General features: G+C 42.5%; 1 protein-coding gene across 23 annotated transcripts in view; it reads right to left on the bottom strand.

Moving 5' to 3' along the window:
* GULP1 (GULP PTB domain containing engulfment adaptor 1) overlaps window positions 1-15,000 on the bottom strand; it is a 479,313-nt gene that overhangs the window by 179,120 nt on the left and 285,193 nt on the right. For all 23 annotated transcript variants that reach the window (XM_075608428.1, XM_075608427.1, XM_075608432.1 and 20 more), the window contains one exon: window positions 6,127-6,188. In XM_075608428.1, coding sequence (XP_075464543.1) covers window positions 6,127-6,188 — 62 coding nt within the window. The remainder of the gene's footprint in view (window positions 1-6,126; window positions 6,189-15,000) is intronic.

Raw genomic sequence — 15,000 nt, 5'->3', positions numbered from 1 at the left:
CAGCAGAGCCTCTGTTTATGTGAGGAGGAAGGGGAGGGAAATGCGCCGCCCCAAAATTTTGCTGGCCTAGGCCGGGCCTTATCAGGCCTAATGGGAATTCTGCCACTGCCTATTGCTTTTAGTGGATACATTCAGTGCTGCTATTTTGTCTTACTTTAACCCAGGGAAACACTGACACATTCATAGTAGCATCAAATTAAGGGGCTTACTGTATGTACTAAGCATTGCAAAAGGTTGGTTTGGTGCAGAATTGGAGCAGGGAAATCTAAATTGCACCTGTTTGTACAAAGGCGCACACATTTCTCAATCTGCGCAATTAGCATCAAGACATTTTTTTTCTTTTGGCGCACAGAAATGGACTGCTCTATGCGTACAGATATTAATGGTATGTATTAAAAAAGAACCTTGCTATACACCAAAAAAGGGAAAAAGTGCATCAAAATTGCCTGCCATGTTTAAAGCATACATCCTATAAAGACTGTTAATAGCACGGAATGAAATTGCTACAGTATGTGTCGGTATGAATCCCCAAACAATATTTGACAAAGCACGGATGTTTCATTATATACTGTAGGTTAAACAAAACAAGGTGTGACCTTACACAAAATATTAGCATTGAAAAAAATAAAGAGTACAATAATAAGGTGCCTACAGCTGGAAAGTCGAGATCGCCTCAACAAAACAAAAATTGCCAGAAATATCAGTTGTACAAACTGGACACTCGTATAAAAATTTATTTATTAGAACAATATTAAAAATCCATAATACTGACGTTTCGGTATTATGATTATGGTACAATGTATTATATGTTCAATATAATGCGATGCATCAAAAATCCTTTCAAACAACTAATTACAGTATGCTGATATGTATAATCTTAATATAGAGGCCCTGATTAGTTTTGATATAAAACACATATGGAACAGGCCTCAGCAGAACCTGATAGCTAAACAGGGACACAATGAAAGATTAGTTCTGGAATATACAGATGAAATTGGTTAGGGACTTGAATGGCAATAGAAATAATGCGTTTCATGTTATTCTGAGTAGAGTATTTTAAAAACAACCCAATTCATAATGATCATAATTGATACATTGTATTTGTGTTTCGTACATCATTATCAACATAACTTTACATGATGTGTGAGTTCATCTCATGATTTTATGGCAGGTGTTTAAAACTACATGTTAGAATAAAAATAGCTCTCTAACTCATCCACCTTGAGAAGATATCTCAGAAGTTGTAATTATCCTGTTAAAAGACAGGTGTTTTGCCTGCTCTATTCAGCAAAATATGTATCATTTTGCTCACATTTGCTATTGTTATTTCTACATTTTCTTATTGCCTGTAATGACGCCAAACAAATTTAAAAATGAAAGCAAATGTGATAAAGATGATGACCAAATAAATGCAGCCACAGAAAAATGTGTTTACTAAGATTGGTATAAACCTGATATATAATTAAATAGCAACAATGCATTATAACATGATGGATATAAAGAACAATAGAAGAAAATGACTTTCCTATACATATCTTTTTATTTTGGGAATACTCTTGGGGCAAAGGTACAATCCGTAACTACACAGGTAAATCTTACCTTGCACTAATCAAATTCTGAACTGTTCTGTTTATTGCTATATACTGTATTTCGACATACAGTATGTTTGTCTTCCAGTGGAAACCATCCAACATTACCATGTATACCATATATATGCTACTTGTGTACTGTATGAACCCATAGGTCATTTCCATTGTATTTGTTAAGTAAACCATGCAACAGCTTCCATTTTTTTGCAAAGGATGTGACGTCCCTGCCTTTAAGATGACGTCATATTCTTTGGGAAAAAATGGAAGCTGTCACATGGTACTACAACCAATCAGATCGGGGTGTACCATGTGATGCCTCATGATATATCTTGGAATCCGATTGGTTGGAGTAACAAGTGATGGCAGCCATTTTTTTGGGTGATGTCATCTTAATAGGAGGGAAGCATAGCCTTCCTGATTGGCTGTCTTTCCTCCCTTTTGATATCACATCCTTTAACAAAAAAACAAAAAGAATCTTTCACATGGTACACCAGACAATCGGATTGGGGGTGTACCATTTCACATTCAAATGGGACATCTCAGGCCTTATATAAGGCCTGTCCCATCTCATTTGAGTTTAAGAAGCCGATAGGACAACATCCGCCCCATTGGATTACAACTAAAGAAGAGAAGACGGAAGAAAAGAGAGAAGAAAAGTATTTAGAACTCACCAGGGAGATTTTTCTTCAATCAAGATTTGATCATGGACTTCTTCGCATCGGCTGTTGAGGAGTATTGCATCGAGGGTCAAGAGTTGGTGCTCGTGTAGGGCGGGGGTGAAGACATCAAAGGTAAGAAAGACATGCATTGTATTTTATTTAATTGTGGAAATTTGTTTATGCCCATTGACTGCCAATGTGTTTATCCATGCCCTTTTCGGGGTATAGATAAACACAGTGACCAGCAATGCATTTTTAGGCAATTTGTTTAATTGATTTAATTTTTATATATTGTATTTTTTGTTATGTGTTTTTCTATGCCCCTTTAAGGGCATATATATGCGCAGTGACAAGCAATGTATTTTTTTGCAAATGCTTGTTTTTATTTAATTGTTGTGTATTGTATTTTTGGTGCTTGTTTTCTTTAGGTTGCACATTGAATGCTATAGTGGCAAACCATGCCCATATTATATGGGCATGGTAGACCACTGTGCCAATCAATTGGTTTATAAGCATTTTTAATTTGTTTTTAAATGTCATGTGTTTTATTTTGTGCCTGTTTTTTTTAGCTTGCCCATTCATTGCCATAGTGGCAAACCATGTCCATATTATATGGGCATGGGGTACCACTGTGCCAATCAATTGGTGTATTGGTATTTTTTTGGATTGCAACGTAATTTATTCTATTCAGTGCTTGTTTTTTATTGGTAGATTTCCTATTCATTGCTATATTCATTAACCCCTTAATTACTATAGCAGTTACTAATTGCTAAGATGAGTAAGGGGTTAATGTAGTGTTGCTGCCCACGGAGGATGAGGAGGAAGATGAGGATGGCCTTCATCCTGGCACGGTACGTGCAACTTTAATTACCTTTATGCTGGCTGGTTTTATTTTTAGGATCGATGGAGAAACCGGAGCACAGCCCACCAGTGCAAAACAGGATACGAGGGTCTTCTTTATAACGGTATATTGATTAAAAGAACATAGGGCAGAGCTCCTAGAGACACACCCGCAGGGCTACCTGAGATGCGGGGACCCCCAGGGACCAGTAGGAACACCCGGGGACCCTCTGAACTCCGGGGGTCCCTGCCAGTCTCCGGTATAAATCCTGTGCAGTAAAACTAAAAGGAACTTCTTTTATGCATCTTGCAATTCCTTTATCGCCAGACTTTAGCTGGCACCAAAATATTGCAAGTGTTTATAGTGTTATATGCTTATTACTGCTTAGTGAATAGCAGTTTGTGGCAAAAAAAATTCGATTTCAGGCATTTTTTGTCTTATTGTAAGGCTTTTTTTTTTTTGCCAGATTGTTATAGTACTATAAAAAGCCATTTCAGCGCGATTTTGCATTGTTCTCGGAGCTTTGTGAATAGCAACACAGGCAATATCGCATTATAAGGGCCTTTATAGTGCTATAAACCACTTATCGAGGTTTAGTGAATAAGCCCCATAGCTTGTTAAACACAGAATGTAGGGAAAAGTTATAGCACTGTTCAATATGGACCTCCCCCTGTTTAAAGTTGGAACCTCCCTTGAAGTCAACCAAAAATAAACCTGTATCACACCAATCTCACAATTTACCAATCTGACTGGCTTCCTCCAAGTAATCTGACCATGTTAAAATAAAAATGTGGCTTCTTTTGATGCATTATTTGGAAATGAATCACAAATTGCATTTTTAGGGGCCTTAGAATGGGGTAAGTGTTTGTGAATCAATTATTTTCTTCAGTCTTAGCCCACCCTGGCATTATCAGAGGGCTAAGCGGAGGTGAAGATAAGGTAGCTCTGGCTGTGCACACTCTTGGTGCACATAAAGTGACACCAGATACAAGGGAGCAGCCAGAGGACATCAAAATTATTGGAAAACATAATTGAAAAAAATCTTGCAGTTGTCAGATTCTGATAAAAAAAGTATCAATAACCCAGATGCAGCCCCTTAAACATGTCACTACCATTATTACACGTTGAGCTTAGAAGAGACTGCCCCTTTGATAAGAAGTGAATATTTGGGCTGGTTTTGACCAACAAATCCCCTTTGAAGTCTTTTTTTGAATGAAAATAGCCTCATCAGCCACTGAGGAGTATTTAAGATGTATCCTGTAAGCTCCAATAATTTGAATATTGACTAAAACTTTCCATGGATAAACAAAACAGATATATACTAAATATGGGCCAGAGTGAGAAATAGGCAATCGGCAATTAATTCTACAACCTGTAGTCACCTGAATGGAAGTAGATGTATCATTCAATTTGTATTACCCCACCTTCTCACTATATTGAATATGCACCTAAGGGCACATGAAAGCATTCCTAATGATGAGTTCATCCTGTTTTCCAGACTTCATCAGTTTCTATAGTCCATTGGAAGTTATAAACTTTCCAGCAAAATCAATGCTTTAACAATGGGCACTAAATTAAAGGTACATGTTTTACAATGCCCCATTTCAGATTAATGTTATCCAGCTTCTAAACTCCATTTGCATTTCTCTTACATCCCTATCACTAATTGCATGCTGTTAAATTTGATTATTTAGGCTGATTCCCTTTACTACTCTCGACAAAGCTAACTGCCCTCTAAAAATAGCCCCCTGGGTATGACAAGTCTAGTGTTTCTACTTGTTGCAGATAGGTGAGTAAGATAGCGAATACCCTATTGGTCCTTCTGGGATAGTGAGCTTCAGCCAAGGATCTAATGACCCAAACGATGGCACTTCATAAATGCATTTAGACTGTGTGGCATTTTGTCACAATTCAACCATGACATGAAAACTGCAAGCGGGGGAATTCATTCTAAGAGTAAGACAAACATTAAACATCAGTAATCTTATGTCCAAGCTATGCTTAAATATTGTCACAGATGGCATTGGCATGCCTCTTGACCAACTGATTAGAGCTGCTGTGTATTACACTCGGAGGATGCAAGTAGGAAAATTAAATTGACATTTGAATTCCATGCACATAACAGACATTCAAAACCCTGCAATACCTTAGCAGAAAAGTTAATATCAATGCCAAATCATAATGGTAAAGCAGCAAATACTGGATCTACATCCAGACAAGTCAGGGCAGTTGTAATTGGCTTTGCTGCTCTCTTGGGAGTCATTTAGCAAAGTCGCCTGAGTCAATAAATAGCAGAGTTATCTGAACCATTACTAGTGCAGATATGATAAAATTATAAAAATACTATATAAATTAGCAGTTTTTTTTCTTCTGCATAAAACGGTTGCTGTTTTTTTTCTCAACCAATATTGACCCAGTTTTGCAGCTAGGAGACCCTGATATACAGTATACCCGTCATAAAATACAGGTCACTCTCATCAGAGAGATCCCAGGGGAAGAGAGACTCTGTTCCAGGCAACACCTGTCCCTTGAACCCGCCAGAGGGAACACCCCACAGACACTATTGCAGAAACCTGAACTGACATGGAGAGCACCCTGCCTGCAAGTACCTCTCTTTGGACTTGTCAAAAGGTTGTCAGATGCCTAGTCTTCAAGCCCTCTGATAGGGACTGCTGAATGTTAGTCAGTGCCTTAGATGGAGGTAAGCCTGGTTGCTATTTTCTGCTCAATTTTTGTTGTGCTTATATGAAGCTGTTTTCTGTTTAAAGCTGCTGACTAATAAAGCCTACGTTTATTTCCAGCTAAAAACATCTCCGGTGTGTTACCCTCTGCCCACATCTCCTGCAAAGTCTTATTCAACATGCTGTGAAGTTTAATTGCAAATGTAATAAATATAATATGTAACTTACTTTTGTTTCACTCCGCTGTACATTATCAAAATTAATATCTTGCAATGCATCACAATGAAAATAACATCAGATTATGATATACCCTCTTTACAAACTGAAAAATGGTTTGGGAAATGATTTTCACTTACTTTAGCGTTGTAGGCAATAAAGTGTTTTGATAAAGCTTCTGGGGTATGCATCCACGATTTATCTGGAAATAAAAGAATAGATGATATAGTGTATTAAACATACCAACCTATTTTCTCTGCATTATTTTATGAGACTATGACCCATATGTATCCAATCAACCAAATCAGTTTAGAATGGGTCTTCAATGGGTAGAATAAATATATTATACATTATAGTGCAAAAAGCATATGAACGCAAGAAAAGTGTATTTAAATGTGTACTGTTACAGGAGGTGTTGGAGTGTGACAGTGTATCTGCCATGATTCCTTCCCCCAGTACTCTTCGAAGATCTGTAGGGCTTCACAGAGGAGTCAAGTTCAAGCCCAGAACTGCTTAGAACTAGAACAGTCCATGAGGCCACCTGTCATCTTAGTTTGGGTATAAGACCCCTTTGCTGGTGAGGGTTCAGGTTATTCTTTTTCCATAGCGCTATGACTTTCCCTGTTCCTTTTTTATCAGACCTCTAGCTCTACTGGTCTACAGGTACCTTCTTGTTTGTTGTCTTGTATTTGCTTTGCATACTTGCCCCCCGTTCATTCTTTATCCCATGCTACTTTGCCCTTTGCATGTAGCATTTCAATTCTTGCAGCTAACCTTGGTTTGTCCTGTTTCCCATAGCATTATTTTGCCCCATGTTTATTATTTGTACCCTGCTACTTTGGCTTTTTGCATGCAGCACTGCTATTCTTGCAGCTAACCTTGGTTCGTCCTGTTGTTTCCCTTAGCATTATTTGCCCCCGGTCCTTGTTTTTTCCCTTAGCAACCATACCCTTTTTCATTTAGCTCTCCACACTTTTCAGACTCCATTTTGTTTTCCCAGTTTTGTTTTTCCTTTATGCAGCATATATATAGAACAATGTTCCGTAATATACAGTGCTCAAATGAGTAAGATCATTAATAGCATGTGTACTAAATTAATATGCTTGATAGAAGAAAGTACATGATGTGGGTGACCAGAGAGTTAGTGAGTGCTGATAAACACAGGTATAATCATGCAATGAGACACCTGTATAAGTCCTGGTAGGTGACTCTCTGACGAAGCACCGTCTAAGGCATGAAACGCGTAAGAGGACCCCATTTTTTATCTTCCTGCACCATGTTGTTTTCTATTCAATAAAGTATTTTTTCTATGGACATGCTGTAAACCCTGGACTAACCTCTCATTTGATCGGCTGTGCTCCGCCTGCATACCCTGCTGGGATTCTTCAATTGTTTTTCCTTTAGTGTAACAATAAACCTGGTCAGTTTTTACGTATATTTTGGTATTCTGTCTTTTGGGTGTTTGCATGCTACCTCCAAGGTTTCCATACATCCTGATAGAATCAGACGCTAAAAACTGTGCTGCTCCAAAACTGAATATATAATGTAGTCCATGCAATAAATTATAATCACAAATTATTTTGAGACCATGATGTAACACAAACAAATGATAAACTACAGTAAAGCATGTACATAATTGCCACTCTGCCAAAAGGTAGAAATGCACGCTACAAATCAAAGAAACATAAAATCTTGGGGCAGATAAAAACCCCTTGGCCTAACTAGTCTGCCAATTTTCCTACATGCTGTAAAACCTCAGACCCCATTTGTAAGGATGGGCACATACTGTACAGTGGTGTTTTGGTATTGATCCTAACTATTATTATAACATTTTTGTTTTTAACATGATTTTGGTTCTAAAAAAATGGGTTTTCAATGTTGTATTGGTATATAGTTCTGGGTTTTTACCAAATTATGGAAAAAAAGAAATAAGTAAATAATACTAAAAATATTTATCGATCTATATATTTCTCAAAGTGTTCTATGTGTCTTTGTCTGTATGTGTCTCCCTGTGTCCCTAGCGGCAATCACATTGGACCTTTCGCCTGTCACTCCGTCTCAGGCCAATGAGATGGCTCCCTTGGCCCGCCCCCGCACACCTCTCATTGCCCTGAGGCGGAGTGACGGGCCAAAGGTCACACACAAACACACACACACTCACACACTCACACACTCACACACTCACACACCGGCGCTCTCACATCCCCACGGCTCTCTTTGCCCCCTGTCCTCCCCCCCCACACACACACACACACAGAGCACGCACTGTGCGGCTCTCCCCTCACACAGGCCACTCCCCGTCCCCGAGGGCGCTCCTCCAGCTGTCTCCGCCTCTCCCCACGAAAGGCACAGCACCTCCTCACCGGACCGTCTCAGCCTCTCCTCTGAGGAGCCCGAGGTGGAAGAGGAGGGCGGCCGGTACCCATAGGAAGAGGAGCGCAGCTTTCACATCCCCACGGCTCTCTTTGCCCCCTCCCCCCCCCCACACACACAGAGCACGCAATGTGCGGCTCTCCCCTCACATAGGCCGCTCCCCGTCCCCGAGGGCGCTCCTCCGGCTGTCTCCGCCTCTCCCCGCGAAAGGCACAGCACCTCCTCACCGGAGCGTCTCAGCCTCTCCACTGAGGAGCCCAAGGTGGAAGAGGAGGGCGGCCCGTACCCATAGGAAGAGGAGCGCGACCGTGTGCAAGGTGAGTAAACGCAGGGGAATGGGTTATTTAACGCATCCCTGACTCACCCTGCCCTTTGCCCCCCCTACCCTCCCTGCCCTTTGCCCCCCTGCCCCCCCTCCCCCTTCCCTTTGCCCCCTGCCCTCCATCCCCGTGCCCTTTCCCCCTGCCCTTTGCCCCCTGCCTTCCCTCCCCCTGCCCTTTGCCCCCTGCCCTCCCCATGCCCTTTGCCCCCTGCCCTCCCTCCCCCTGCCCTTTGCCCCCTGCCCTCCCTGCCCTTTGCCCCCCGCCCCCTGCCCTCCCTCCCCCTGCCCTTTGCCCCCTGCCCTCCCTCCCCCTGCAATTTTTCCCCTTCCCTCCCTCCCCCTACCATGCCCCCTGCCCTTCCACGCCCGGGCAACGCCAGGTATATCAGCTAGTAAATCATAAAAAAAAAAAAAATACTTAAATATAACAGAAAAATTTTAATAATTCAAAAATTTTCATTTTTGCCTGATATACAGTACAACAGAGAAAGTAGGTGGTGCTATAGTCTGTATGACAAATACTTTACTGAATAGAACAGTTTTAAACCTATCGTATTGGAACGTCTGATTCGGCTTCAGCGGGTGCAGGGGCACTTCTTGTGCCCGTCCAAAAAAGTTGACCCATGTTGATTTTGGCAATTTTCTTCTTCACATAATAAGGGCCAAGGTTCGTTGCCTTGGGAGCCTTTGGAACCTTTTCTCTAGGCACCTTTGGCTTTGGCTTGAAAACAGCTTCCGACTTTCGCTTTATCCTGCGTCCGTAGAATCGGGGTTGATCCATGGAAGCAGATGGAAGAATGCACAATACAGTATCTGTTCAAGAGCTCGTTCAGATAGAGGTCAACATGTGGGAGGCTATGTATTTTGTGTCACCTTTTATGCACTGTGTCCCTCTTTGAATTTTTTTGGCGGGCATGGACATGAGCTGCAGGTGTTAAAAGTGGACGTACTGTATACATTACTTAACCTGTCGAGCGAGCTCCGTTACATTATAAATACGCCATCACTTATGTTGATTCAATGCACATTGAATATACATCGAATACATGTAATACATCGAATACATATCGAATATCCATTCCTCTGTGCTTGATGTGTTTTCTAAAGCAGCAATGCAAATTAAAGTAATTTCAAATGATCTCAGCATGAGGATATAGGACATGTACAAAAGAGGAAACAGAATTTTACACATCAAACTCTGGTTACTGAATTTAGGCATCAATTTAGCACAAAGCACTATCAGCTATCATGCACACGGTAAGGTAAAAAGTGTAATGCGGAGTCCCCCAGTCACAACAGAGTAACATTTTTTGGTTTCTTTCAAGATTCACAAATCCCTCACCTCACTTCCCGGGCAACCCATAGTTTCTAGCATTGGGTCCCTTGGAGAACACTTATCTATTTATGTTGATCACTTTTTACAGCCACTCGTTTGTCAATTACCTTCCAACCTTCTAGACAAATCACATGTTTTATCATTATTTCACGATTTCACTTGGGCACCTGGTTACTTTGGGTCACATTAGATGTTTCCTCACTCTACACTGTCATTTCGCACGATCACGGTCTCACTGCTGCATGACATTATTTCGAACACTTTTCCACACTATCACCTGCGCACATTACATTCATTCTAGACAGTATATTATTTCGTCTTACACACAACTATTTCATTTTTGGAGGGAAGTTCTATCTCCAAACACGTGGGACCGCAATGGGCACATGCTTTGACCTTTCATACGCCAACCTATTCATGGGTTGGTGGGAACAGTCCCACGTGTTTGGAGATGGGAATCCCTTTAGACATCTTATTGCATCGTATCACCGTTATATAGATGATCATCTGGAAGGGCACCATAACACAATTGCACCTTTTCACTGACACTCAACACTAATTCTTTTAATCTCACTTTCCCACATTCTTATCACTTCCACTACCACATTCACTTTTTAGACCTCTGTTTTTTTGTGGATCTTGACTTGAAGTTTATACTGATATTTATAGAAAAACAAATTCATGTAGTACATTACTACATGCACATAGCTGCCATCATCGCATCTTATTTTCTGGTATTCCTCGTGGACAATTCTTACAGTACATCTACAACGGAATTGTTCCACAGTGACAGATTATGATACTAGATCTCTAGAGTTAATTCATAGATTCAAAAATAGAAGCTATGATTTCAAAATACAAATGATGCATATCTCAATGCAAGATCACAATTGAGAGAGGAGCTGATTGATCCTGATCCGATTACATACTGCAATAGGAACAGTAGAGGTAGAACTGAGGATCACAAAATACAGCTCTAACCGAGATCCTCCCTTCTTTATTACAAAATATAGTAATCAGACAAACAGCATTAAATCTATCGTCAAAAATTACTGGCATATTCTATTAACAGTTCCCCTTTTGAAAGATATGGTTTTAATGAATCCCAAATTCATTTAAAAAAAAAACAAAAATGCTGGCTAATATACTGTCTCCCAGTATGCTTAAGCCCATTACAAAATCCAACAATTTTTTTTCCACATCTGCATGGCTGTTATGCGTGCGGTAAATGTAAAGTCTGTATATTTGTCCTAAAAGCATATACGTTTGATAATAAAGAGGGGACCAAGGAATTTCGTATTCTGTCATGAACTGCAAGACAGGTTATATTGTCTATATGCTCCTTTGTGGATGCAACCTGATATACATAGGTCTCACTACCAGAGCCTTTAAAGAGAGAGTACTTGAACATACTGTTGCTGCACACTTTATTCTAACAAATCACCGGTTTGTCCCTGGCTTGTTCCTGGAATGCGACACTGTTCACCCGGAGCATGCCGCGTTCCCAGCCTGGGGTCATGCCCGGCTGACGTGCGGTTGATGTGTTAATTGATAATGGTTCAGGATTTACTAGGCTGCAATGCTTCGCGTATCCGCCAGATGGCATAAATTCATGAATTGTAATGCAGTATATATATATATATATATATATATATATACTGTATAACAACAACCCCTATAACCCCTAACATACAGTACTGTACACAAACAGTACTGTATATGCACATCAATGATACTATAGGCCGTCCCCTGGCGAGATGTGTTTGCAGCAGAGAGAGATCCGCTTAACCCCTTCACGGCCGTAGCAGTTAATACCGCTACGGTCATGAAGGGGTAAACCCCTCCCGCTACCCCCCCGCAAGCCCTAAACAACCATCGTTGGGGCTAATACCCCCTTCACACGGGGGTGGGTGAAGGGGGTATTAGCCCCAACGGTGGTTGTTTAGGGCTTGCGGGGGTGTAGCGGTATTAACTGCTACGGTCGTGAAGGGGTTAAGTGCACCCGCAACCCCCCCGCAAGTCCTAAACTCACACCAAGGGCCAAATACCCCCTTCACCCACCCCGCTACCCACAATAAAAAAATTCACGCACAGCAGCCCCACAATTAATAAATAAATCTAAATAAATACTTGAATATAAATAAATATATATACAGCTAAACCCCGTTATAACGCGGTCCTCGGGGTCCACCCCGAGACCACCGCGTTACTAACGGGGTCGCGCTAATTTAAAAAAAAAATGGCCGCCGCATCAGTGCATATTTACGCCGCGGTCCCGGCTTCCCCCTGTCACCGCGTGACAGGAGATGGGAGGGGGGATTCCCCTCCGGCTTCAGCTTCCCCTGTCACCGCGGGACAGGAGATGGGAGGGGGGATTCCCCTCCGGCTTCAGCTTCCCCTGTCACCGCGTGACAGGAGATGGGAGGGGGGATTCCCCTCCGGTCCGGCTCCCCCCCGCCGCAGAACAGGGCTCTCGCGCCGCAATACAGGGCCCCCTGGCCCCGCCTTACCGGATAGGTAAAGACGTCACTGCAGCTTAATTAAAACTACAACTTCAGCCCGCAGCCGGTTCCGTGGTCCTGCGGGGGGTCGGTTTGAGCCGCTCCGCGAGACAGGGGCGGGGCGGGGCGCGGAGGCTATGACGTCATCGGCGCGAGGGGCGGAGCCTGAAACAGCAGCCGACAGGTGTGTGACCGCAGGGAGGAGGCCGAGGAGCGAGGGCAGCGGGGGAGGAGCCGGGCAGCTCGGCTGTCACGGTGAGAGAGAGACCGAGCCTGCGCTGTCAGAGGGGCTGTAACCATCACTACACCCCTGCACTGCATTGTATGGGTTACCTAACTCATTCACTTCTATAGGATAGTGCACTGCTTTGTGTGGGTTACCTAACTCATTCACTTCTATAGGAGAGTGCACTGCATTGTGTGGGTTACCTAACTCATTCACTTCTATAGGAGAGTGCACTGCATTGTGTGGGTTACCTAACTCATTCACTTCTATAGGAGAGTGCACTGCATTGTGTGGGTTACCTAACTCATTCACTTCTATAGGAGAGTGCACTGCATTGTATGGGTTACCTAACTCATTCACTTCTATAGGAGAGTGCACTGCTTTGTGTGGGTTACCTAACTCATTCACTTCTATAGGAGAGTGCACTGCATTGTGTGGGTTACCTAACTCATTCACTTCTATAGGAGAATGCACTGCATTGTGTGGGTTACCTAACTCATTCACTTCTATAGGAGAGTGCACTGCATTGTATGGGTTACCTAACTCATTCACTTCTATAGGAGAGTGCACTGCATTGTATGGGTTACCTAACTCATTCACTTCTATAGGAGAGTGCACTGCATTGTATGGGTTACCTAACTCATTCACTTCTATAGGAGAGTGCTCTGCATTGTGTGGGTTACCTACCATGCCCCCCCCGCGCTGCACCGGGCCATCCCACCAGCCCCCGCAGCATCGGGGGCCCCCGCAGCCATCATCCCCCTCCACCGCAGCACCACCCCCACCGGCACGCCCCCCCCCCTGCAGCCACATGCCTCACCAATCATCCCCAAGGTAAGGCTGATTTATGTATATGTGTAGGGTGTGTGTGTGTGTGTGTGTGTGTAGTGTGCAGTGTGTGCAGTGTGAGCAATGAGCAGTGTGTCAGTGTGTGCAGTGTGAGCAATGAGCAGTGTGTCAGTGTGTGCAGTGTGAGCAATGAGCAGTGTGTGTGCAGTGTGCAGTGTGTGTCAGTGTGAGCAGTGTGTGTGCAGTGTGAGCAATGAGCAGTGTGTCAGTGTGTGCAGTGTGAGCAATGAGCAGTGTGTGTGCAGTGTGCAGTGTGTGTCAGTGTGAGCAGTGTGTGTGCAGTGTGAGCAATGAGCAGTGTGTCAGTGTGTGCAGTGTGAGCAATGAGCAGTGTGTCAGTGTGTGCAGTGTGAGCAATGAGCAGTGTGTGTGCAGTGTGCAGTGTGTGTCAGTGTGAGCAGTGTGTGTGCAGTGTGAGCAATGAGCAGTGGGTCAGTGTGTGCAGTGTGAGCAATGAGCAGTGTGAGCAATGAGCAGTGTGTCAGTGTGTGCAGTGTGAGCAGTGAGCAGTGTGTGTGCAGTGTGCAGTGTGTGTGCAGTGTGAGCAATGAGCAGTGTGTCAGTGTGTGCAGTGTGAGCAATGAGCAGTGTGTGTCAGTGTGAGCAGTGTGTGTGCAGTGTGAGCAATGAGCAGTGTGTGTGCAGTGTGTCAGTGTGTCAGTGTGTGCAGTGTGAGCAATGAGCAGTGTGTGTGCAGTGTGCAGTGTGTGTGCAGTGTGTGTGCAGTGTGTCAGTGTGTGCAATGAGCAGTGTGTGTGCAGTGTGCAGTGTGTGTGCAGTGTGCAGTGTGTGTGCAGTGTGCAGTGTGTGTGCAGTGTGCAGTGTGTGTGCAGTGTGTGTGCAGTGTGAGCAATGAGCAGTGTGTGTTTTTTTTTTTTTTTTTTTTAAACGGGAGCCACGGGAAAACCGCGTTATAACCGAATCGCGGTATAGCGAGGCGCGTTATAACGGGGTTTAGCTGTGTATATATATATATATATATATATATATATATATATATATATATATATATATATACACACAGTATATACACACACATGATGAACCAATATACAAATAAATGTAGAAGGGTTATCAAAATCATACTGTACTACAAATAACACTTCTCCATACAGACACACTACATTACAATGAATTTCCTTTAATAATCCTAACTGATCTTACAATCTAAATCATCAAATGCCAATGAAAAACCTCACATTCCAATCAATACATTGCATTTACATTGTATTTATGATGCATAAAATCTATGCACCATATACATTCTGCAAATGAATGTGAACAATATCATTGCAAGCTAAATACAAATACTGTACCTCCAAACAAGTCAACTATTTTAAGCAATCAAGTAAACAAAAATCAATATATAAGTACCAACCAGAAAACAAAATTTAAAACCAAGGCTAA

This window comes from Ascaphus truei, chromosome 7, assembly GCF_040206685.1.
Source record: "Ascaphus truei isolate aAscTru1 chromosome 7, aAscTru1.hap1, whole genome shotgun sequence".
Classification (NCBI taxonomy): Eukaryota; Metazoa; Chordata; class Amphibia; order Anura; family Ascaphidae; genus Ascaphus; species Ascaphus truei.
Note: the sequence above shows the minus strand (reverse complement) of the source record. Positions and strands in the feature narration are given on the sequence as shown.